General features: G+C 41.8%; 1 protein-coding gene across 8 annotated transcripts in view; it reads left to right on the forward strand.

Annotated features, from left to right (window-relative positions):
* Positions 1–11,813: 11,813 nt before the first annotated feature.
* The window catches only part of BICD1 (BICD cargo adaptor 1), a 211,399-nt gene continuing 197,296 nt past the window's right edge, over positions 11,814–25,916 (forward strand). For 4 of the 8 annotated variants that reach the window (XR_011440023.1, XM_001503123.6, XM_070271220.1 and 1 more), the window contains exon 1: positions 11,917–13,100. Coding sequence is in view for 6 of the 8 variants with exons in the window: in XM_001503123.6 (XP_001503173.1) it covers positions 12,888–13,100 (213 nt within the window). In the remaining 2 variants the exon portion in view is untranslated. Of the gene's footprint in view, positions 13,101–25,916 lie in introns of all 8 variants that reach the window. The other 4 variants (XM_014740687.3, XM_070271222.1, XM_014740686.3 and 1 more) reach the window with 4 other exon arrangements.

Genomic DNA, 25,916 nt, shown 5'->3' on the forward strand with positions numbered 1-25,916 from the left:
GTCTTGTTTTGATTTGGTTTATTTGGGGTGCAGGAGACTATGGGAGGGGACATAAAGACAATGTACGGAAAGCAGATCAGGGAGAAGGGTAGCAAGGAGCAGGGTTTCCAGAGGGGCCTTCGGAAACCTAGAAGCTCATCCCTGAGGTTGCCCACAAAGAGAGAGGGTCCAGGCTAGGAGATTTCTGTGCCCAGGAGAGGCTTGGGAGCTGAGCCCTCATACTCCATTAGATAGACCTGCAGTTGAATAACAACATGCCCATCATCAGCCTCCAGGGTCTACACCAGTTTCTTCTCACAGAGATGCAGGGAGGGCCTTGCTCCTCCCTGAACTTGCATTAAACTGGTCATTGCCCCATCACAGGACTTTGCTGGATCCCTCATTCATTACCCCGTATGATCATCATCTTAACCATACCACAGGACACCAGTACAACAAAATGGGGGGTGGGGTGGGTAGAGTTCCTAGATCTAGAAAGAAGAGGTTGAACCAGACAAGCTTGAGATTATTTTAATAGCGTGCATGTGTGTGCATGCATACACGTGCACACACATACACACATGCACACTAAGTACTGAAAGAAACTGCACCTCCTCAAGGATCCCCCCTTGTTTCCCCTACCTGCCCCTTAAATATGGGCGTTGCCCAGGGTCCATTCTCAGCCCTCCTTCTCTTCATTCTAGATAATCTCCCTGAGCCAGTTTCAACTTCCACACAAATTCTGATGCACATTAAATCTGAAATCTCCAGGGGCTGGCCCCATGGCCGAGTGGTTAAGTTTGCACGCTCCGCTGCAGGCGGCCCAGTGTTTCGTTGGTTCGAATCCTGGGCGCGGACATGGCACTGCTCATCAAGCCACGCTGAGGCAGCGTCCCACATGCCACAACTAGAAGGACCCACAATGAAGAATATACAACTATGTACCAGGGGGCTTTGGGGAGAAAAAGGAAAAAAATAAAATCTTTAAAAAAAAAAAAAATCTGAAATCTCCAGTATGAGTCTCCTTAAATTACTGCCTAAGGACATCCAAAATGGTTTCCGCGCAAGAAACACATCTAGTTTCTCACTTACAAGCTTTTTATTTTTGTCTTTGCTTTTGTTCCTTAATCCCTAAATCCTTGACAAATATTGTTCCCCTGTAAGAAGGAGGGTCCTGGGAAGGAGAAGAACTTTTGTGCTTATAATCCTCACAAAAACTCTGTGAAGTAGGTATAGTCACTCCTATTTATCAATGAGGAAAGTGAGGCTTGGAGCCAAAGTAACTTGCACAGGAACAAACAACTTCGAAGTAGGACGAGTGTGGCTTAAAGTCAGACCTAGTGGCTGGCCCGTGGTTAAGTTTGCATGCTCCACTTCAGCGGCCCAGAGTTTCGTTGGTTAGGATCCTGGGTGCAGCCATGGCACAGCTCGTCAGACCAAGATGAGGCAGTGTCCCACATAGCGGAGCCAGAAGGACCTACAGCTAGAGTATACAACTATGTACCAGGGGGCTTTGGGGAGAAGAAGAAAAGAAAGATTGGCAACAGATGTTACTTCAGGTGCCAATCTTTAAAAAAAAAAAACAAAGTCAGACCTATCCATTTCCCTAAGAACAGAAGGTTGATGGTTTCATGCTGGGGAATTGAACTTCTTGTTCCCAGGATATGGGATACTATGCTAACCAGGAAATAACTAATTCTTCTCCTAAGACATGTTAGTGTATGTGGTATTTTCTAAGTCACCATAATCTTTTAACCTAAGTTTTATTCTAGAATCCTGAGCAGAGGCTGTGACCTTCTAGCTTCATCTACCCTCTGATATTACTTGGGACCTCAGCCTGTCTGCAAAAAGTTGCATTATAGGACTCACACTATAAAGAGAAAACACTCCTCCTCCTGTGTCGCCTTTACTCTCACATCCCTACCACACTACTTCACTCCTGACACCAGATGTGTGGGTTTGCCACACATCAAGCAAGTCTGGGACACCAGCTGTGTCCTACAATTCAACTCAACTCTGTCACTATCTGCCTGGAGATAGCCTCAGATCCACACGTTAAGGGCTCAGTCCCACAAGACTGCCCTTCCCCCACCCGTCAATTGAAAGTCAAGGGTGTTACTTGTGCTTCTGACAGACTGGCTATAAATCAGAGGTTCCCACGCCTCAATCCTTCAGTCCAATTAATCTGCCAAAGCAACTCACAGAACTCAGGAAAACAATTTACTAACTAGATTACCGATTATAAAGGATATGATAAAGGATACAGATGAACAGCCAGATGAAGAGAGGTACACAGGGTGAGGTCTGGAAGGGTCTCAAGTCCAGAAGCTTTTGTCCCTGTGGAGTTGGAATGTACCATGAGTGTGTTCACCAACCAGGAAGCTCTCTGAGTCCGGTCCTTTTGTGTTTTTATAGAGGCTTTGTTTCAGAGGCATGATTGATTAAATCATTGGCCATTGGTGACTGATTCAACCTCCAGTGCCTCTCCTCTTCCCAGAGGTGAGGGATAGAGGGTGGGCTGAAATTTCCTACTCTCTAGTCATGTTGTTGGTTCCCCTGGCAAGCAGCCTCCATCCTTAGGGCCTTTCCAGAAGTCACCTCATTAACATAAAGTCTGGTGTGATTGAATGGGGCTCATTAGGCTCTGGAGCCATTTCAGGAACCAAGGACAAAAGACCAAATACTCGGGGCCGCCCTGTGGCGTGGCCGAGTTATTATGTTTGCACCCTCTGCTTTGGTGCCCAGGGTTTCACCAATTTGGACCCTGGGTGTGGACCTGGCACCGCTCATCAAGCCATACTGAGGCGGCGTCCCACATGCCACAACTAGAAGGACCCATGACTAAAATATGCAACTATACTGGGGGGCTTTGGGGAGAAGAAGGAAAAATTAAAAAAAAAAAAAGACCAAATACTATAGTGAAAGATGCTCCCGTTGCTCTTAGGAAATTCCAAGGGTTTTAGGAGCTCTGTGCCGGAAACAGGACCACCAACTATATATTTCTTATTATAAATCACAATATCACACACACTTTCTGATTTCAAAATTTACTACAAAGCAACAATAATCAAGACACTGTGGTACTGGCATGACGATAGACATATAGACCAATGGAATAGAATTGAGAGTTTAGAAATAAACCCATAAGTCTACAGTCAACTGACTTTTGACGAAAGTCCTAAGACCATTCAATGGGGAAAGAATGGTCTTTTCAACAAACTGTGCTGGGACAAGGGCGTGATTGCACAAACCGCTGTTTTTGCCACATGCAAAAGATAGAATTAGACTGTCATCTCACAGAGTGTACAAAAATTAATTCAAAATGGATCAAAGACCTAAATGTAAGAGCTGAAACTATAAAAACTCTTAGAATAAAACAGAAGTCTAAATCTTCTTGACTTCGGATTTGGCAATGGATTCTTAGATATAACATCAAACGCATGAACGACAAAAGGAAAAATAGACAAATTGAACTTCATCAAAATTAAAACCTTTTGTGCTTTACAGGACACTATCAAGAAAATGAAAGGATAGCCCACAGAATGAGAGAAAATCTTTGGAAACCATATATCTGATAAGAGACGTTTATCTAGAATATACAAAAACTGATATGACTCAATAATAAAAAGACAGGGCTGGCCCAGTGGCGAAGCGGTTAAGTGTGCACATTCCGCTTCGGCGGCCCAGGGTTCACGAGTTCGGATCCCGGGTGCGGACATGGCACTGCTTGGCAAGCCATGCTGTGGTAGGTGTCCCACATAAAGTAGAGGAAGATGGGCACGGATGTTAGCTCAGGGCCAGGCTTCCTCAGCAAAAAGAAGAGGAGTGGCAGTAGTTAGCTCAGGGCTAATCTTCCTTAAAAAAAAAAAGATAAAAAATAAAAAATAAACAAAAAGACAAATAACAGTTAAAAAATGGGCAAAGGATCTGGAAAGGCATTTCTTCAAAGAAGATATACAAACGGCCAATAAAGACATGAAAGGTTGCTCAACATCATTAGCGATCAGGGAACTGAAAATTAAAATTATAATGAGACACCACTTTATCCACTAGGCTGCCTAGAATGAGAAAGTCAGATAACAAGCATTGGTAAGGATGTGGAGAAATCGGACCTCTCATACACTGCTGATGGGAGTGTAAAATAGTTCAGCTGCTTTGGAAAACTGTCTGGCAGTTCCTCAAAATGTTAAACCTAGCGTTACCACATGACTCAGCATTCCACTCCTAGGTATGCCCAAAAGAAATGGAAACATGTCCACACAAACTGTACACAATATTTGTAGCAACATTATTCATGATAGCCAAAAGGTGGAAATAACCCAAATGTCCATGAACTGATGAATGGATAAAAAATGTGCTTTATCTATACGATGGAATATTATTCAGCCATAAAAAGAAAAGTATAACTGATAGATGCTACACCATGGACAAGGAATGGACAAATCTTGAACACTTATGCTAAGTGAAAGAAGCCAGTCACAAAAGACTACATATAATATGATTCTATTTATATGAAATGTCCAGAATAGGGAAATCTGTAAAGAGAGGAAGTAGATTAGTGGTTCCTTAGGGTTCAGGGGAAGAGGGGATGATAGCTAAAGAATACAAGGTTTCTTTTTGAGGTGATAAAAATATTCTAAAATTGACTATAGTGATGGCTGCACAATTCTGTGAACATACTAAAAACCATTGAGTTGTACACTTTAAGTAGGTGAATTCTATGGTATGTGAACCATATCTCAATAAAGCTGTTTAAAAAAAAAGATTAACTACAATAGATGGAGGAATAAGAACTAAACTGTGGCCGAGTGGTTAAGTTCACGTGCTCCACTTTGGCAGCCCAGGGTTTCACTGGTTCGGATCCTGGGCACGGACATGGCACTGCTGGTCAAGCCATGCTGAGGTGGCATCCCACATGCCACAACTAGAAGGACCCACAACTGAAAATATGCAACTATGTGCTGGGAGGCTTTGGGGAGAAAAAGGAAAAACAAAATCTTAAAAAAAAAGAACTAAACTGGCTTTCTCAAGCTCTGTGTTTCATCTAAACAAACAAACAAACAAAAAGTCACCTTACATGGGTGTTGAGTTTGAACCTTAGGGCTATTCTACCAAACCTCCCATCAAGGTTTAAGGACCCAGGCTCCTTCTGTCTTGTTGCTCAGTCTACGTGACTTTCATTATTGAAGTTATTTTATGGGCCAGGATGGCTCCTGGAGCTTCAGTCTGCATTCCAACCAGCAGGAAAGTGGAAGGAGAGAAGGGCATACTGCCTCACATTAAGAACATTTACTGTGAGCTGTCCACACCACTTCTTAAACCCAGTTAGCCAGATCCTAGACACTGGCAAGTTATGTAATATACTAACTTAAATAAATGGTCACATTTATTACATGACCATGCACGCAGCAAGAAATTGGGGGTGCAATTACAATAGAAGAAGAAGGGAATAAATGTTGAGAGACAGCTACTAGTGGGCCATATTCTACAATTTAACTAATCAGCTACCTTTTCATCAGTATCCTCAATTTCCTTGTCCCCTAGTCCTCTTGAACATTCACTGACAAAACCTTAATTCTGGATTGATACAGCTACCCACCATCTCTGCTCTTGATCCTCTGGAAAAAAAGTCATACAATAATGTGGCTTTTAATGCCTCTATAAATTCATGATTTTTAACTTCAGCTGGGCTCTTGATTCAGTGAGGTGACAAAAAATTACTCAAAACAGTCTTTATATTCTTTGATCCATAGCATCTCCTAAGACCTTAGGTGCATTTATCACTTTAGTGGCTATCACATAGTTTTGCTCACTAAAGTGGTCCTCAAAATAAGTTTTATAAAAAAGAAGAGTTGGTATTCTGAAACTGGTGACTCAGAACATTCCTCAGATTAAGAAAGTCAGTGAACAAATTCTAAAGAAATAAGGCTTGGGGGGCCTGCCCGGTGGCACAGCGGTGAAGTGCACATGTTCCGCTTCTCGGCGGCCCCGGGTTCGTCAGTTCAGATCCCGGGTGCGGACATGGCACTGCTTGGCACGCCATGCTGTGGTAGGCATCCCATGTATAAATTAGAGGAAGATGGGCACTGATGTTAGCTCAGGGCCAATCTTCCTCAGCAAAAAGAGGAGGATTGGCAGTAGTTAGCTCAGGGCTAATCTTCCTCAAGAAAAGAAATAACACTTGGTAGTCAGGACTTTTTAGGCTTGTTTTAAAGAAAGAATAAGTTATATTAGCCAGTGTACTGCAGTGTGCTGCAAATTCTTCTGGCTGTTTTTAGCCAAAATAGATAGAGGCTGGACTTAATAATGAAGAAAGAATTAATGGGATGAGATTGCTCCTAAAATAGGGCAAATGTTGATGGCAAAAATGGTAAAATCAAGAATTTTGAAGAAAACATCATTTAGAAAGTAAAGCAAAAAATAGATGGGAAAATGAAATCCCAACTAAAATTAAATCGAGTGCTTGGAGAATACCAGTGCCTTTTTGGTGGGGAGATGGCAGGAATGTAGGCTGTGGCTAAGAAACAACTCCAGAGAATCTGATGGCCACTGATTTCGAAGATGTAAAACAGGGAGAGAACTGCTCTGTGGCTGGTTTATAGATTTCATCAATTAGCACCGTGCATCTTAGAAGAGACAAAAGACAGACAAAGCAGCAGAGCTGGGAGGGCTCCCAGGATCTGGGTCAGGGGCAGCTGCTCGGAGGGCTGGTACCTGAGCAGTTTGGAGGTCAAGTCCTGGCCCCAGACGGCATTGATGGGGTAAACCTCACGTCTACATTGTGGATGCGTCTGGAGGTCTCAGTGTGAGATGCTCTTGCAGAAAGTATTTCTTACCAGCAGTTCATAGCAGGGCATTCCAATGTACCACAGACCTCCTGCTCATTGTGTGTTTTCCCCTCCATTGTTTCTGGCGTCACGGAGTTGTCTGCTTAGGCTGTCTCCACATCTTAAACTTCTCTTCATGCTTCAATCTACTACAATCTGCTTTCCACCCTCTCTGTCCTACACAAACTACTTGCCAAGAGTACCTCCCTCCATGTTGCCAAATCCAGTGACATATCTGTGTCCCCATCTTACTTGACCCTGACGTCGCAGCAACATTGACTTGGTCCTTATTCCTCCACTCCTCAAAACTTCTCTTTTGTTCCCTTCAGATGTTTTTCTCCTGATTTTCCTCCTACCACACTGACTGGTCCCGCTCAGCTTTCTTTGCCAGCTGTTCCTCTTCAACTCAACCTTTAATAAGGGCACCTCAGGGCTAGGTCCTGGACTCCCTTTTCTTGTCTACACCCTTTCCCTAGATAATCCCATCCACTTCCTTCACTTTAAATACCATCTAATGCTAATGATTTCCAGAGGAGAATTGTTAGACCTCCCAAGAAGTCTCTTCTTAATTCTGGTCTTACATCCAATTGTCTACTTAACATTTCTATTCAGATGTCTCAAAAGTGTCTTAAATTTAATATGTTCAAAATAGAACTTTTAATCTCCTGAAATTCCCTTCCAGCCTTTCCCATCTAACTAATGCCAAACCATCTTCCCAATTGCCCGTCAGAAAATTAGAATTTATTAATGATTCCTTTTTAATCCCGATCCCATATCCTATCTCCAACCAAGTCTTGAGACCTCTATCATCCGCCCTCCCCATATATCTTGAATCCATCCACTTCTTTTCCCTGCTGCCACCACCCAATCCAGGCCATTTTTTCTCCTAGACAACCACAACAGCTTCCTAACTAGTGACCCCATTTCTATCTTTTGATACCTCCAATCTTTTTTGCATGTAGTAGATAGTCTCTAAATACAAATCAAATCATTTCATTTCCTGACTAAATACTCAAAAGCCTCCCACTGCACTGAGAATAAAACCTCAATTCCTTATTTTTCCTTTTTTTTTTTTGGAGGCCGTTGGGCAAAGGAATGCTTCTGAACTGGTTCAGAATCTCTATGTAAATGCTGGGGCCATTAAAAACCAAGAGAAGGGGACATATTTTAGCAGAAAGAAGCAGATTAAAGAATTTTATTCAAATCTTGAAGAACTGGGTGCAAGGCCAGCCTCAGGGACAAATGTGAATTAGAGGATGTTTGTCTTCAGTGTTCCCAGCCTTCAGTTCCTTCCTTGGTATAACTCTTTATCAAAATCAGGAAAAAATAAAAAGGAAATATAACTGTAAATTTAAGTTTAATAACGTTTTGCATTTTAAACTTATTTCTAATTATGAGATGATAGACTTCTCTCTTTATTCCCAAAGGAATTTCAGACATCATTGAGGGGGATTAGAAAGAAGAGCAGAGGATTTGAAATGTCCTTTCTGGCAGCCTTAAAATCTCAACTCACGACGTACCAGCTATTCTGACTTAAAGGCTGATTCAGTTAGGAAGCGTATTTAAAGATTTTTCTAATGCTTGCCGAGAAGCTAAACAGAAGTATCTTGTCTCTTCCGGTGTGAAACTCAGTTGGCTAGGAAAATTTCTTAGTCTGTGAATATTTGCACTTGAAAGGATCATGTTCTTTTTTTTAAAATTGAGATACAATTGACGTATAACGTTACATTAATTTCAGGTGTACAACATCCAAATTCCTCAATCTAACCTGCAAGGCAGGCACCATCCCTGACCCCCTCTCTAGAGGTGCCCATCTCTCTGGTGGCATCTTAGGCCATCTCCCCTCGGCTTATGAAGCCTCAGCATCTGAGTTTTATTCTTCGCACTCACCAAGCTCTTTGCTGCCTTAGGTTTTTACACATGCTGTTCCTCTGCCTGGAAAGCTCTTCCCCCACATTTTGCATATCCAATTCCTTCCTGTTCCTTAGATGCTAAGATCAATATGTATCACTGCTTCAGAAAGACCTCCACTGATCATCCGGTTATTCTTTTTTCAACCTCAATCTTATCCTTATTTTTCTTCACAACTTTTAAAAACAAACAAACATGCTGCTTACTAGGTGTCTGATACTATTCACAACAATCTCATTAGTAGATGATATTATTATTTTCCCCTCTTTAAGGATGAGGCAACTCAGGCACACACAGCCAGCAAGTGGCAAAGTGAGAGTTGACCCAAGCAGACCAGCTTGTGCTCTTAATCACTATGCTGTATCCTGCCTGTCAATGTCCCAATCTGGAATTATTGCATTAATTTATCTTTTTTGTTGTTGTGGTTTGTTTTTTTGTCTGTCCCTCCCAGAACATAAGGGAGGAGATGTCCCTCCAGGAGGTCAGGGACCATTGACCACTCTCATCTTATTGGTCACTGACTTTACAAGGCCTACTATTGTACCTAGGACTTAAAGGGTACTTAATAAAGATTGGTTGAATGAACGAACGAATGAGAGAGAGCAAGAGAAAGCAATATTCCTGCTGACAAAGTTGGTGAGAGGTTGGTTTGAGGTACTAGGTCACAAAATACAATTTTTCCTAAATATCTGTAAGTAAGAAAGTTCCATAAGTGATTGGAGGCTGCTAGGATAAAGAAATATGAGGGAACCCTGCTTCTAGGAATGAAATTTAAGAAATTATTTTCTAGATACTTGTCATTGATATATATATACACGCACACACATATATGTAAGTTTATAGAACATGTATGACACATACAGATGAAGAAAGAGATGTAACTGTACAGTGCAGTACTGGCAGAGTACAGTGTACAAGGAGGTAAGTTTACTTGCTTCAAGTTAAATACCAACATAAAAAGGATCAAAGTTGCAGTTAGCAAAATCTTTATTTTTTTTTAAGGAAATTAACCCTGAGCTAGCTACTGCCAATCTTCCTCTTTTTGCTGAGGAAGACTGGCCCTGAGCGAACATCTGTACCCATCTTCCTCTGCTTTATATGTGGGATGCCACCACAGCATGGTGTGCCAAACTGTGCCATGTCTGCACCTGGGATCCACACCGGCAAACCCCGGGCCACCGAAGCGGAACGTGCGCACTTAACTGCTGTGCCACCAGGCCGGCCCCAGCAAAATTTTAAAGTGTTAGAATAGTCTACACATCTGAATGAAGTCAGATTGAATAAATTAACAGAAGTGTATCCATCAGAAAAATGGGGCAGGATAGAGTACAGGGAATGGGCAGCAATGGACACTTAGAAAAAGGAAACTCACAGAGGCAAACTCCATCCTTAGTTCTGTCCAAAGGAAAGAGAGACACAGGCAGTCTGTTCCAGGTGTTACGATTTCTGTGGAAGGGCTGTGCCTACACTTCGTGGAGTGAGGGACAGCCAGGTGCACACTAGGAAGAAGGCAGTTAGTCTAGCTAACCACTATTACAGGTTTCATCTCTTTCTCTTCAGCAGCTCAGGACCATTCATCATTGTGATAGAGGATAGGCGCTACAGGAACACCCAGGAGGGGCTTCTCAATTGGAGCGGGAGAGCAAGGCAGCGTAGGCAGACTGATGTGGTCGTTATCATTCCTGCTTCTCTGCCAGGTTGCAATTCATGGTGGTCCCAAGTTTCAAGTGTGTTTTCCATCCATCTAGTCATTCATTTATTTATGGATCCGATAATCACAAGAGAATATTCTGTTGTAATTGTCAGCATCTGGAAGGAATCTTTTTTGTTTATTTTTGGAGACAATGAAAATCATACCCAGAGAGCCTAATACTCAAGGCTTTGTGAGGGCATTGTCATTTGCTTTTCCACACTATCAGCAATTGTCTTTTTTCTTTACTAAGTGCTCAAAGATGGGAGAAATGAGTGCTGCTTTCTAACTCAGAAAGCTTGTGTGTGTTTTGAACACCTCCTGGCCACTGAGAAACAGCTGTCATAAGTGCCACCCAGGAGAGAGGAAAGGAACTGGTCACACACCTGGTCTGTTGATCCCACAGCCTACTGGTCACACAGAAATTACTCTTTTCCCGCTCCTATGGCTTTCTTTCCTCTTGCGTGTTCTGTATTCTCATCTGTTCTTCATTCTTTATTCTATTTCACTCTGACTTTGTCTTCACCTCCTTTCGTGACTCTTCATCATCACTCTTCATATTGATTAAAGTGGTCATTTTACAAGCATATAATATTTAGTTGTAGGGTTTTATGTTTTTTCTTTTCTTTCTTTCTTTCTTTTTATTTTTTTTGAGGAAGATTAGCCCTGAGCTAACATCTGCTGCCAATCCTCCTCTTTTTGCTGAGGAAGACTGGCCCTGAGCTAACATCCATGCCCATCTTCCTCTACTTTATATGTAGGATGCCTACCACAGCATGGCCTGACAAGCGGTGCCATGTCCGCACCCAGGATCTGAACCCGTGAACGCCGGGCGCCAAAGCATAACGTGCAAACTTAACCGCTGCGCCACCGGGCCAGCCCCTGTAGGGTTTTATTAGTAATGAGTGAAGGTGAAGCCAACATAATGATCCACTTTAGGGGTCTGGAGTTAAGGTGACATTTTGGCTTCACCACTGATGAGTTGCCTGACTTTGGGTAAATCACTCGCCGTCTCCGTGCCTCTTTCACCACCTGTAAATTGGGGATTCGGGTTCCTGCCTCCGAGTTGTTGTTAGGATGGGAGAGAATGCATGCACCGTACTCAGAAAAATGCTTGGCACGAGGTCTCAAGAACTATCAGCTCTTATTATTTTAAAAATGTTTTATTGTAGGGTATTATTGATACCGTACATAGGGAATTTCATGCACTTTTCCTTTATTGAAGAATCTGTAAAGTAGAACCACTGGGGTAAGAAATAATGGTATCTAGAGGTTCACAGGAGGCATGCATTATAGAGATCTTGTTCTGAGTAGATAGTGATTTGTGATAAGCTAGGCACAGAAACGTTGGGTGAAGATAAGCGATCTTTAGCTAAGAGTGTCTGAGGGGATAGTAAGGTTATCTGGGGAGAGTGTGAGGCGAACCAGCCCAAACTAGGGAAAGGAACGGGGAGGAAGAGGGCGGAAACCGGCGGGTGCCTTGGGGCGCGTCTGGAAGGCTTTGGAAGCACAGTGTTTGGGTGCAGGCGGCCAGGGAAGGACGTTGCAAGCCCGGGGGACGAGAAGAAGGATGCGCGGGCCCCGAGCGCGCTAGTTACTGTTTGCTTTTCCTTGAGGAAGGCGCCGATTCCAGGCAGTTTCCTGAGCTTGAGCTCTCTTCGCAGCGAGAGAGCTGGGGCGCCCACGCCACTCTCGGGGGCTTCGACGTCCCCCGGGCAAGCTCTGGGGGAGACTCCCGCCCGCGGCGAGCCGCGCAGGGCAGAGGCTCCCTCCCCGCGCGCGTCCCCCCGCCTCCGCCTCGGCCTCGGCCTCCGTCCCGCGCGCCCCCTCCCCCGGTGCAGCCAGCGGCGTGGCCCGTGCGCCCGGCGGGAGGCGCCTCGGGATGTTTCCGTCGGATCCTGCCCTCCTCCCCCCGCGCTGACTCCATCCGCCTCCCCGCCCCCTGCTCGGATCCCCGGCCAGGCGCGAAGGGAGGGAGCGGGCCCGAGACTGCATCATTCCGCACTGGCTGCAGCACGGCCAGAGCGAGCAGGTGGAGCGAGCGAGCGAGACGCGAGCCGGAGCGCGCCAGACCCGGGGGAGACTGCAGTGACGCTGCCCGGGAGACATGGCGGCCGGGCGCCTCTGAATAAGCAGAATCCGGAGCCCCTCGCCGCCCCTGGCCGCCGCAGCCCAGGCCATGCCGACCGGCTGCTGACCGCACGCAGGGGCCGGCCCAGAGGACACATGCGGCAGCAGCTGCCGCCTCGCCCTGATCCTCTCCCTGCATTCTCCATGTTGCATTTCTCGTCAGTTTCCCTGGCAGTGTAGCTGCTGCTGCCAGAGGAGCAGTCAGGGCTTGGCTCTCTGCTCATTCATCCAGCTACACTTTTCTTTTCCGTTTTTACCCTTCCCTTCCCATTTCCTTCTTCCTTCCCCTGCCTGCTTTGCATCCATCTCCCCCACCCCATCACCCGCTCCTGCCTCCATCCACCGGGGCTATGGCCGCAGAAGAGGTATCGCAGACTGTGGACCATTATAAGACTGAGATAGAGAGGCTGACCAAGGAGCTCACAGAGACGACCCACGAGAAGATCCAGGCTGCCGAGTACGGGCTGGTGGTGCTGGAAGAGAAGCTGACCCTCAAACAGCAGTATGACGAGCTGGAGGCTGAGTACGACAGCCTCAAACAGGAGCTGGAGCAGCTGAAAGAGGTGAGTTGCCTGTCACCTTTTCCCTCCTCGGCCCCCGTCCCCCACCCCCAACGCCCACTCATCATTTATAAAGAAGTCGGAAAAGATGCTGTTGAAAGGCCTGTTTCTTCATCTTAGAGTCCTTTGTTGATAACTGAAGATTGAAAGAGTCCATTGTTTTTCCCCCAAGAGAAAAATTGCCCAGGGATTGAATGTGTAAGCTGGAATTTGGGAGGCAAGGGCTGTTAAGGCTGTGGGGGAGGGAGATTCATAAGTCTTCAAGTCTCAGCGCTCTAAGGCGACATTCAGTTGGGTTGGAATGTATAAATCAAACTTCTCAGAACTGCTGTGATTTCAAACTCAGGTTTCAGTGACAATCCCATAATCCACAAAGGTGATGAGTAGGTTTGTGTCGAGGACCCACAATTTCAGGTTCTGTGGTACCTCAGCCTTCTGCTGGCCGTAACCACCCCTTGATAAGAGAGGGAACTGTGATTAGAACTCCCGGCCAATCCCATTTGACAAAGGCTGGGCGGTCTTCATTCTTTTTGGCTTTAGTTATTCTTGTCGTCCGGCTGCAGGAGAAAAACAACTGCTGAGTGATCCCTCTGTCTTGATTTCACCTCTGAGTGAGGCTGGGCCATGCCCAAGTCTGATAAGGTCACCCTGACCAGGGAAAATTTAACTCCCCACAAATGATCAGAAAAGTGATATATTTCAAATACATGGGTAGCTGTGCATTTCAATGAGGTTCTTCTGTTTGAAATGACTACATTTATGAAACCAGAGTATCACAAATGGGCCGTGTAGGACACTTGTCCTCTTTTAGTCTTTTGATGTTTGGCTTCTTTTAAAGACTGGCTAATGTATTAGAGGAAAATAATGAATATGCTTTGATTTCCTATCAAACACTCATATGGAAATATACATATTGTTGAAGGAACTCAGTCTGTTTTGCCTGATTCCTGAGGCACTATGGGTAGCACGTAACCAGTTATAAATTTAAATGTACACACTGCTTTTCTATGTGACAAGTCCTTATTTTTAGGTGCATATTGGCATTTTAAATGTTAATTCTAATTTGGTGTATAATAATATCACAAATGTTTTTCTTATAACGTACTCAGTTTTTCGGGGAGTGTCTTGTGTTGTTACAGTTGAAAACAATGACTTAAGACATATATAATCAACTTGTCTTCTAATTTAGTACATAAAATGGTAAGCATTTATACTGTCAGGTACGTTTTATTTTTATTCTGATGTCTAAATGCCAAAAAATAAATATATGGTAAAAACCCCAACTAGAAATCTGATTTTTGTGTATCAGGCTATAAATTTCTAGTTTATGTTTTTCTTACCATGCACACGTCTGTTCTTAACAACAGCTGGACTTACTGGTATTTGCCAATTTAGATTAGTTCTTAGGCTGATATGTTTAAATTCAATGATGCTAAACCTTGTGGAGTCAGGAAACAGGATGGTGATTGCAATTCTCAGAGATGTTTTGATGTTGTCTACACCTGTCAACACTGCTTTACCAAGACAAGGAAGTTCAAACCAGGCAATGGTAAGCCATCACCTCCTTGAGGAAGGAAGTGGACTTCATTTAGTGAAATGGAGTGTAACTGTCAACTGACCTTCCTGCTTGATTTAAACAACCCTTCTAGGGGGATTTCTGTGTCGTTTGCACTTGCCCTAAATAGTAAACCTCAATGCATTTTTGTCTGCCTTTCCTAGACCATGAGCACTTAAGGGGAGGGAGCTGTCTTAATTTACTTCGCAACCAAAGCCTTTAATACAAAACCCAGCACAGAGTGAGCAAGCAATAAATATTTAGTGAAAGAATAAGTTTATACTAGAAGAAGATACACTTTTATCAAGCTTTCACTAGTCAATATGGGTTAGTGTCAGAGAAAGACTAAGAAAATTTGGAAGTGTAGGAAGTGACTGGTATTTAAAAACTACCTGTATTACTTTCATCAGCGATAATGGGAAAAATGAGAAAAAAAGTTTTGTGGGAATAGTATAACATCAGTTTCTTAATACAGAATAGTGCAAATACCAATTATAAATTTTCTCTATAAAAATCTGAAGCATATTTGTATAACAGGAGGTTAATAAAAATTTATCAGGATTATTTTTACCGAATAATACTTATTTACATGTGTATTTTGAGTTGCATTTAGCATAAATATAGTTCAATTTTGGGTTTCTGATGAATTGGCTTACATAATTATATAAAAATGTATTTTAAGGTAATAAAATAATCATTATACCTGATTATTTGATAGTGAGACCTGTTATTTTCATCTTTTAAACATGATGTACACTTTAGTTGTGATTATTGTTTAAATGAGCTAAATCTGTCTCAATAATATTTCCTGTTTGAAAAGTAAATCCAAATAATTGTGCAAACTAAGGCATTCCAACGATGATATCATATAGAACCCATTTTTGAAAAACATGTTTTGTGAGTGGTCTGATTTTTCAAAAGGAAGGTTTGTTCGTTTTCAGGTATATATAGTAAACAATGTTGTCACGTTATATCTATTAAGCCATGTATAAAAGAAATCTTTGGCTTGTTTCTAGGCTCTTTCAACAAATGCGATCCATTTAAAAATAACTGGATCACTTCTGGGACTGTCAGCAGAGGAACACTGTATTAAGTCCAAGTTGGACATTAGGATTTGCAGTGTAGCCACCCAGCTCAGTCTTTACAGCTCATTTTGTTTTCGAGAGTCAGCACCCAGCAATGTGGCTGCCCTCCTTCCCGGGCTGTGTCTGCTGTGACAATGATGCAAGTGAGCAGGGCTGCCTGAAGATGTGCGAAATCAGGATGATGAAGTCAGTAATTTTTTTCTGATGTCTTTCCTCGGTCTGGATTGCTTTTTGGCCTGAGCTGCTGTCCTTTGGGGCTCTGCTCCGTGCCTCCATGACTGCTGTAATTCTGTTCCCAAAAGAACACACTTGAAAGCAAAGTACTAAGGATCTGAAAAAAGGATGACTTCTGACATCGTCATAACGTCCTCCTTTATATTATCTTTGGGCGCCTGGACAAAGCAACATGTCCACTAGAATACTTGACCATAGTTTTAGAAGCTCACAAATAATCCTTGCTTTTCAGTGACCTGGGGAGCACCCGTGCCCAGTTATGTTCCCGGCCTGGCTGACTGTATGTTTGGGATGTGCGTAAATCAGCACTGTGGCTGTCACCCAGGCCAAAATAGTGTTTGAAGAAGAGTCATGTTCTAAAATAATTCGAAAACTAAAAATATACATACGTTAAAAAGGTACCCTGAATTTAAAGTTTTTTTTTTAAACGTAAAAATTGTTCGAAATTTAAAATGTAGTAAACTTTAAAAAGATTCCCTTAGAAAGGAATGATTCAGCATTCCCGGTAGCATTTTAGAAAACATGTCTGTGTGACAACTTTCGAAAAGGTTTGCAGCTAGGTTACAGTAGACTATGTACTAAGAATCTTCAACTCATTCTCTTGCTCATTTTCTCATCCCTAATGCCGAGGATAGAGCCCAACTGCTGAAGAAGCACTTTCTGAGCGTGGAGCAGCGTCTCCTCCTGGAGCCAACTTTGTGCTTTTTCAGGGCTATAGTTAAATCATTCAAGAAATAAACATTTAACTTATACTCTTTTAGAGATTGTCACATTAGGGACCTGATGAAAGCCATTTAATCGTCTGGATTCATGTTTAAACAGAACTAATTTTTTTCCCTTATATGCTTAGAAAGATTGTTAGCTTTATCTCTGTAAATTCTAAATCATGAAATCATACAGGGAAAAATAACCACAGATTTCTTTTCCAATATACAAATAAACATAGAGAAAGTTAGTACTTAATTTATTTACCTAAGCTAGTATTTTTTCTCTCTTATTGTTTTTAAAGAAGAAATGATTATATTTATTATCATATTTATTAGTAAATTAATGTAAAAATCTAAAATATATCAACATATGCTTTTGGAAACTTTATAAACAGCCTCAACAAACAAACATGATCGCTTTGAATTACATTTCTTTTTTTGACCTAATTGCTCTAACTTGCATCATCCTTTCTTTTTATTTCAACTCCAGATTTTACCTCTGACAGAGCTATTTCTTAGAGATCATTTAGCTTGATTTTATAGTCTTTCATCACATTCACCATGTTTACATGAACAGGTACAGAAGGCAAGGTTTGCAGATTTTTTCAGAATTTCATGTTTACAAATATTCTGCACTATCGTTCTCTTAAGTACTCTTGTTCTTTATAGCTATTGCATTCCAAATTTGAAAATATGATAATTACTTGCATGTTGAAATACATAGTAAAGGACTTTCTCACACATAAAGTTATACCTCTAAAAATAGCTGTGAAGGAGAGGAGGGCATGAAGAGAGACATAATTGTACTATTAAATAATTCGTTATGCTAAAAGAGAGGGGCCATGTGAAGTCAAGTGGCAGGAGATGAAATTGGGAAAGTGGCAGCGGCCACATTTTTTCTTGGGGAGGGGAACCATTAAAAGGAAATGAAAGGAAACACTTAGTAACTGTGTTTGATGCCTTCCATCTTGTCTCATTCTTCAGAGTAACTCAGAGGCGTAGTGCCCATTTTTACAGATAAGAAAATAGTAAGAATACTAAAGCATTGAACTATGTACAAAGCTCTACATTTAGGACTATGGGCTTTGCATGCCTTATCTTTAATTCTTCTAACAGTCCTTTTACAAGGTAGATATGACTCGAATTATACAGATGAGGAAAGTGGGTCTTAGATTAAAGATTCTTCTGAAGACTGCAAAGCTGAGTGGTGAAACCTGGTTTAGGAAGAAGCCTGCTTTTCATTGCACCATACTACCTGAGAGAGTGGGACGTCTGAGCCAGAGCCACAGGTGCAATTCAGAAGGTCGTGGTGTAGGTCTCAGAGAGTGAATTGGAGCCATGCAGGAACAGTAGGGACTTTGAGGAGGGAGCAAACCTACGAGCTATTTAGGAGGCGTAGGGTGGAACATGGCGTTGGATGTGAATGGATGTGGAAAGTGAGGAAAAGAGTAGAGTTGAGAATCTTCTAAGATGGATAGAAGGTGGTTCCATTTACAAAGGAAGGTACTATGGGGGAAGGGTGGTTTTAGAGGGTGAGGTTGATGACCAAGTTATATGAGCCCCTTTAATTCATATTTCCTTCATAAGTTGTGTAATAAATTCAAAAACTCAACTCTCAGTTTAAATTTGTTTCCTTAAGATTTTATTTTTACTTCTTCTCTCCAAAGCCCCCTGGTACGTAGTTGTATATATGTTTAGTTGTGGGTCCTTCTGGTTATGCTGTGTGGGGTGCCGCCTCAGCATGGCTTGATGAGCGGTGCTAGGTCCGTGCCCAGGATCTGAAGTGGCGAAACTCTGGGCCGCTGAAGCGGAGCACGTGAACTTAACCACTTGGCCACAGGGCCGACCCCTCAGTTTAATAAAACAAATGAATAATTTGTGCAATTGGTTGTCATTTTATTCAGACCTAATTTCCACAATGTGGAAGATGTGAACAATTGAACAATGTTTTCACCGGTTTAATTACATGCTGAATTAGGAAATGTGCAAACTAGTAAACAATGGGCTAGGCTGGCACAGCGGGGACCCCAAGGGCAGCCTAAATGGAAAACTAGCCCTTGCTGACCTCTTGGGTTAGAAGGGCTGGGAGCAACAGCACTCACCCCTTGCTGACTGATACTTAAAATTCCATTAGCGCTTTTAAATTGTTTTTCCTTTTTTTTATCATAAAAGTTTGATTGCTCTTTAAAAATTACAATTGTGTGATTAGGATGGTGTATGGCAGCAATCCAAGTTACATGAAAGCATATACAAATTAATAATTTCCCCTTCCTCCCCCACCAGTTCTGTCTCTATTGCTAATACTTTAGCGAGTATTTTCTTTATTTGTTTTAAATATCTTTAAACATATGAATTCATACACAGGATTTTTGGTTGTTCTTGTTCTTTTGTTTTTATAAAAATGACGTCATGCCATACATATTACTCTGCAAGCTGGCAGTTTTCATTGAATAGTACGTCATTTTAAAATGCAGATATTTCTAGAACAGGGCTGCATTTTTAAGGCACTGATGTTTCAAGTGTGAAGAAAATCCGGACAGACTAGGGAAGAAAACCAGAGAGCCTCAGGGAGAGTGGGTGACCCTGGGAGGTGGGAGGGGAGGAGAGGGCCAGGTTCTGCCCTGAGGATAGCTTGGGTGGTAAGTGGGAGAGAAAACAAAGGTGTGGCTATGGGTAAAAGAAACAGATGGAATTGGTTGTCCCATGGCAGGCCTGTGTGATAATACCAAGTGAAAAGATGGAAAGTTTTGTGGGTGAATTAGCAGCGATTTTGATTCCTTGTCTTCTTGGCTGGTGCTGGAGGTCGGTGTATCAGCATAATAGGTGGCTGGATTCCATGGCCAGCGAGACTCAGTCCTGCAGGGTGGCCACATCCTGTCTATTCTGGGTCTTGGTGAGAAGCCAAGATGATTCAGGCAATTGGGCCTCATTACATTATCCCATCCTTGCTCTGTGATAGTTGAGTTTTGAGATAGTTGGTTAGGATCTTATACAGCATCTCAGATTCAGCATGTTATGCAGGTGATGGGGAGAAGAGGGTACAAGACAGGAGATTGTTCAGCAAAAGTGTTCTTCCTTGTTACGGTGGAAGGAGTTTGAGTGGCCATGAATACCTCTCCCTCCTGGGACTTAATTACTTTGTCTATAAAATTAAGGGGTTGGAATAGATAAGCTCTATGATTTTTATTATCTTTAAATTTCTGTGACGCTGTGTTTTAGAGTTACTTAGTCTACTTATTAACCTGTCCTTTTCAAATTTGTTCTGTTTTTTACGAAGTACAGAATAATCTTACTTAATTGCAATAACTTCACTTAGCCTTTGGGGTTTTGCATCAACGGTTTTTTTATTCCTCCAATCTATTTCCACTCTGGTCACTCGGTTCCAGCCAGCATAACCCACCTTTTTCACACTTGTACTCTGTCTGTCCACAATTTTTTTTAAAAAAAACAATTCATAGTTCTCCTTTGAACACCTGGCCCAAACTCATTTCCCTTCCAGATTCTCTTCTCTAGTCACGCCTGTACTGTATGGAACTGATTCACTGAGGTTGTTTTCACCGACCTATTTGTACTTGGCTTCAGAGAGCAGAGCGAGGCCCAGTGGGTCCCTGGAAGACAGACTTTGGATCAAAATAAAGAACTAACAAGTGTAGTTGTCTAGTAATGAATGAGGCAGCCTTCTTTATGAAGTAGTGAGTTCCCCATCACCAAAAAGTTTGAGGCTAGTCGACCATGTGCTGGGAATACTGTCTGGAGGGTTTGTGGTTGGAAAGGGGTTTATATGGAATAATCTCAAGGTCCGTCTCCTAGTCTGAGGTTTTTGAAAATTATTTTAGGTCTTCCATGTAAGTGTACATATGTTTGTATTTTTTATACTCTCTTCCCCCTGACTCACAGTGTTTCCAACATGGTTAAATTTTTCTGTTTAGCATTTCACAGTATGTATGACTTTTGAACATTTCAAGTGTTTTCAAAGTGTGTGAAAAGTTTATCTTAATTTTGATTTATGTTGTGCTTGATTTTCAGGAAAAAACTGATGCATAATAAAAAATTGGATGACTATCTCTGTAAATTTTGGGAAGTTTCACTTTAACTTTATACATTTTGAAGCTATATAGTTGCATTGATGGCAGTCTAGAGCCTCCAGAATCTTTGTTTTCATACACACACACGTGCACACACTTGCACATACATGTGCGTACATGATTATATATTTTGTCATTTACACTTAGTCCAATATTTTGTAATCTGCCTTGCCAACTATTTACATTGTATACCTATCTGAGTTTTTCTTTTTGCTTTAGATTTTCCATTACCTCTTGTTCTGTTTCATTTATTCATTCAAAAATATGTATTGAGTGGCTGCTATGATGGGCACTGTGCTACTTGCTCAAGTTACAACCTTGAACAAGACTGACAAGGTGGAGCTGCCTGAATGGAGTTTGTTTCAGACCAGGCGATAGTCAGGAAACACACACACACTTCAGATGGGAGATGTGCCCTGAGTGAAAAGGTGGAGGCTTGCTGGGGAAAGTGTGGTCAGGAAAAGCCTCTCCCAGGGAGTGACATCTGAGCCCGGACCTGAATGATGAGAAGGAGCTGGTCATCTGGAAATTGGGGGAAGTGATTTTTAGAAAGAGGGACAAGGGCAAGGATCTTGGAACTCTGCAGTTGTTAGGGGAAATGATGGGTCACCATGCCCTGTAAAAATAACCATTCGTATTTGAAAAATGAGCATCTGTAAAGTAGTATATTGCCTTTGGATTTTTTGAATGAGATTTTGGGTCTCAACCATTGAAAGTGTTTGAGCAGAGCCTAGATACTGCCTGAGCTCTTCTTTTAGAAGAGATGAGTCAGAACTAGTGACGTCCAATACAGACTACACAAAGCATCACCTTGGTGGTTTATAAAAATACTGCTACCTGGACCCCACTCCAAGACAGTTCAATCAGAGTCTTGGAGGAGGAGCCAGGGCTTCAGTATGTGACCCCCCATCTCCACCCCAGGTGGAGCCAGGGCTGAGAACCTCTTCTCTAGATACTTCCAACTCTGAGAATAAATGACTCCGTAGGAACAGAAGTGTTTGGTAAGAAAAGCTGGGAAGTTCTGAGCTAAGATATAAATCTTAATTGTGCAGTCTTTTTTACTTGTCTTCTCTATTTTGGAATTGACGCTGTAAAGCCTTTCAGAAAACTAACAAACATCATCAAAGACTCAACTATATTAGAGATGTTTGTTAAATTAGACTGTGTTTAATTTTCTATTCTTCAGGGTTGTTTAAAGTTTCTTTTAAAAGTTATTTCTTTGTTTTGTCTGTTTTGTTGCTTTATTCTGCTTGCAGTTGTTTATACCAACTTTACAAGTTCCAAAATAGAATATTAAAAACGAATTGCTTCGATGGATTGATCTTTAACATCTGAGGTTATTTTCAATGTTCTTTTGGTTGTACATGCTTACTGTTTTTCAACATTATTTTATGGAGAAATGGCACTACTCTAAAATGTAATATTCAACTGCTATGTTTCTATCTTTAAATTTAGGATTGAAAATAAGAAACCTGTTTACATTTATGGGAAGTACACAATAACAGTAGCAATTTCCTTAGGAATGTTTGTTGCCCAGTTTGGCGTGGGTCTGTAATGGAAGGTTTAGAATGATGGGTCTTTGTTTTTCTCTCGCATACTGCAGACTAATGTGGAATCAAATGCCACTGTTGAAGAGCCCTTAGCCATCAAGTTTTGAAACTGAAAGAGGTTTATATTATAACACGGATGTGCCTTGTTGATAAGGCTCACTGATTGCCATTTTCTAGAAAGTTTTAGGAGATTTTTTGAAGTTGACCTCAGCATGAGGTAACTAGATGGAGACAGGATGAGTCTAATCTTGTCCATGACTTCCTTTGTGGAGCCGAAGATACTGTCACCTTGCACATGATCTCTTTGGCATGCACGGCAATTTTTTACTCTTTAAATCACAATCTGTTTTTCTTTCTGCTAATGCTGGTGTGTGCAAAGAGCCTTTAAGCTCAAATCTCAAGAAAATAAAATTAAAAAGGAAAAGCAACAATTAGAGAGAATAAAAGGAAATAATAGAATGTGTTAAAAAGCCAATTATAAATCCCTTTTGAATTGTTGACTGGGTTATTTTTTAAAAATTGCTAAGGCTCTTGATTAGTGTTGGTAATTCAGAATTAACTTTGGTTTAATGATCTAGTTCTAATGATCTGGACAACAAGAATATTCCCTTTTTGCAAATATTTTAAAATGGTTTAGAATTCTTAAGAACCCTTTCTTAAGAGTTCTTAGGTCCTCTATCTTAATCAACATAGTTATTTCCAATCAAGTTTTGTGTGCTTTTTTCCCTTTACCAAAATAAATAATATATCTTTGCAAGCCACGTTGAAGTGTTTGGGATAATTTGCTAAAATTCAGACTGGGATCTCAAAACCGCAATTACATTTGTAGGTGATGGTTACAGTAAGACATTTCGGGAAAAGGCAATGAAAAGAACTCTAGACCAATGAGAATTTGGTCATCATTGATCAATTCCAAGTGAAAAAATTTTAAGTTTCATCTTAATTTGTGAGGCCAGTGTGACTTAGAAATTTGGAAAATGGACACCAAAGTAAATACTGTGAGCAGATAGGTCGTCGCAGAAAGCTAAATATGATTTGTTCATTCTTTCTACAATGATGATGTATTTAGTGCCTCCTGTGTGTTAGGCACAGATCTGGGTGCTAAGGCTACAGCAGAGAACAAACCCACAGAAATCTCCATGTTCATGAAGCTTACATTCTTGAGAAGGGGGGACAATAAATAGTGAATACATAAAATTGAATGTTAGATCGTCCTAAATGGTATAGAGAAAAATAGAGGAGACAGGAGGAGGCAGGGTGTGAAGTGAGAAGAGGTTGCTGTTTTCAATAGTCAGAGAGAGCCTGCTTGAGAAGGAAAGCAAGGAGGGGTTGAGTGAGGGGGTGAATAGTGGGTGAGTCAGAGAGGGAATGGGGGTCAAATGATGGAGCAGGTTTTTGGTTGTTATCAGGACTTTGGCTTTTGCTATAAGGAGAGGAGAAACTTTTAGAGGATTTTGAGCCAAAGAGTCACAAAGTTCTGCCCTTTTCCCCCCACTGAGATAACCTGTGTGTGCATTCAAGCAAGACTCTGACCTCCTTCATGGGAAAGGAGTTTAAATCAACCTGACAGCTCGTGAGATATGTTGCATTCTTTTCTTTTTTCATTCATCACAAGGGTTTAATAGATGTGTATGGTATTACATTGATTTAGGCTAGAAAAAAAATACAGATGAAATTATTTAGACAGCCAGCAATTTTGAAAAAAGCTTGGAATAAACCACTTGTTTAAAAAATAACCATTTGTTTGACCAATTATACCAGTTTACTAAAAATGACTGACTTAGATTGACTTGCCAGGTTCTTTGTACCTGAATCTTCACCTAATTCTGGTCTACTCTCTGTCCTTATTCTGGAGCATATCAGCCACCTGGTAGACCGTAGGACATAAAGACAGTTTCAACAGTGCGTTACTGGTTCTGTGCTACAGCTGATGTTTTAGCGCCTGAGAGCCTGGAATGAATGCTAGTCTTTCATTCATTCATTCATTCATATATTAAATATTCAGAGAGCATCAGTTATATGACAAGCATTATGCTGGGTATACAAAAATGAGGAAGACATGGTCTGTATTTTTAAGTTAGTTATTTACTGTTGGAGGCAATAGACATGCACAAATGTGATTATGATATTTTACTGGCAAGATCACAGGCTTTTGAGTCAGAACAATCTATTTTTGAATCCCTTTAGTAGCTATGTGATCTTAGGCTAATACTTAAAACTCTATGAACCTCACTTTCCTCCTCTGTAAAATGGAGGAGCATACTCACTAGGGATGTTAAAGAAAAATTGATGTAAAGCATTTAATACAGTCCCTGACACATAGTAGGCACTGCTAAATGAGGGATGTGATGCTGATAATAATAGTAAAATAACAAAGGTAATAACGTGTTGTCTGTGCTTGATAGGATGCCAAAGTGGAGGGCAGCAAACTCAAAGGAATCAGAGCAAACTTCTTGATCAAGGCGACATGTGAGGGGGCATGAAGAATGATAAGGACTTTGCAGACAGATGGGAGGAGCAGAGTCGTTCAGGAAGAGGAAAGAGGTTGCTAAGGAGGGAAGGATGGAGAGATTGTTGCTTGTCAGCAGCTGTGTTGTTTGCAGGTGGTATTTGAAATGGGAGGAGAGGTGGGAGGTGAGCCTGGAGAGATGGTTTGGGGCCAGACTGTGGATGAAGGGCCTTGTAATTAGGCCTGTCGGTCCCTGCCAGCCAAGGCTTTGGCGTAGCTGACTGTAATGAAGTCTGCAACAGGAGAGCCAGGCGCAGTGACACTGTAAGAAGTACCTCCAGCTAACAAGGAGTCTGGAAGTATCTGCTGCTCCCATGCCCTCTGTTGGCTGTGTTTTAGGCTTTGTTTTAGCCTCATGGCCTCTTGTAAATGAGAGAGTGGCAGCTTCCCGATCTTACCCCCATTGTGACCATCCGTTAATTCCGCTTCGGTTTGGGTCCTCAGTGCTTGCTGTCCTTCCATGTGGTTGGGCTGGTGCTGCTCCTGGTGACCCTGATCTTTCATACACCCCTCGGATTCCCGACTCTCTGGGCTCTGAGAGCCGTAATGCCCTGCAGTCTTGACTTAGATTCTTAGATTGATTGGACTTGGATGTTGAGCTCTGTCGATACGAGACTTGAATACTCCCTTGCCCATTGGCTTTGCTAATTAGGATTACTTTGTCGTTGTCCTCCTGTCTCTTGTCTTTTCTCTCAGTTGCCGTTGATTCAGGTTCAACCTCCATTTCGCTTCTCCTCTGGGAGAGTCTCCCTTATGCCCCTTGAAGAAGGTCAGGCCACTTATGGGAGTGGTAAGGAGCTTAAACTTTATATACCACGGGAAAAGCATTGAAAATTTCAAAGCAGGAGAGTAACATCGTTAGCTTTATGTTTTAAAACTGATTTTTTGGCTTTTGATTCTGGCAGTACAGTGGTCTCGGACTTCTGACTAACCCTTCTGCTGGGAACACTTAAAAATGCTAGATAAATATAAAACTAGCCCTTAAAATACATGAATGAATTGACTTCATAGTAAGGATGCTGAGACGTTAAAACTGAATTAGAGCAAGAACCTTTAGAAGTAGGCAGTATGTCAGCGCTGACGTTTGCCTTGGG

This window comes from Equus caballus, chromosome 6, assembly GCF_041296265.1.
Source record: "Equus caballus isolate H_3958 breed thoroughbred chromosome 6, TB-T2T, whole genome shotgun sequence".
Lineage (NCBI taxonomy): Eukaryota > Metazoa > Chordata > Mammalia > Perissodactyla > Equidae > Equus > Equus caballus.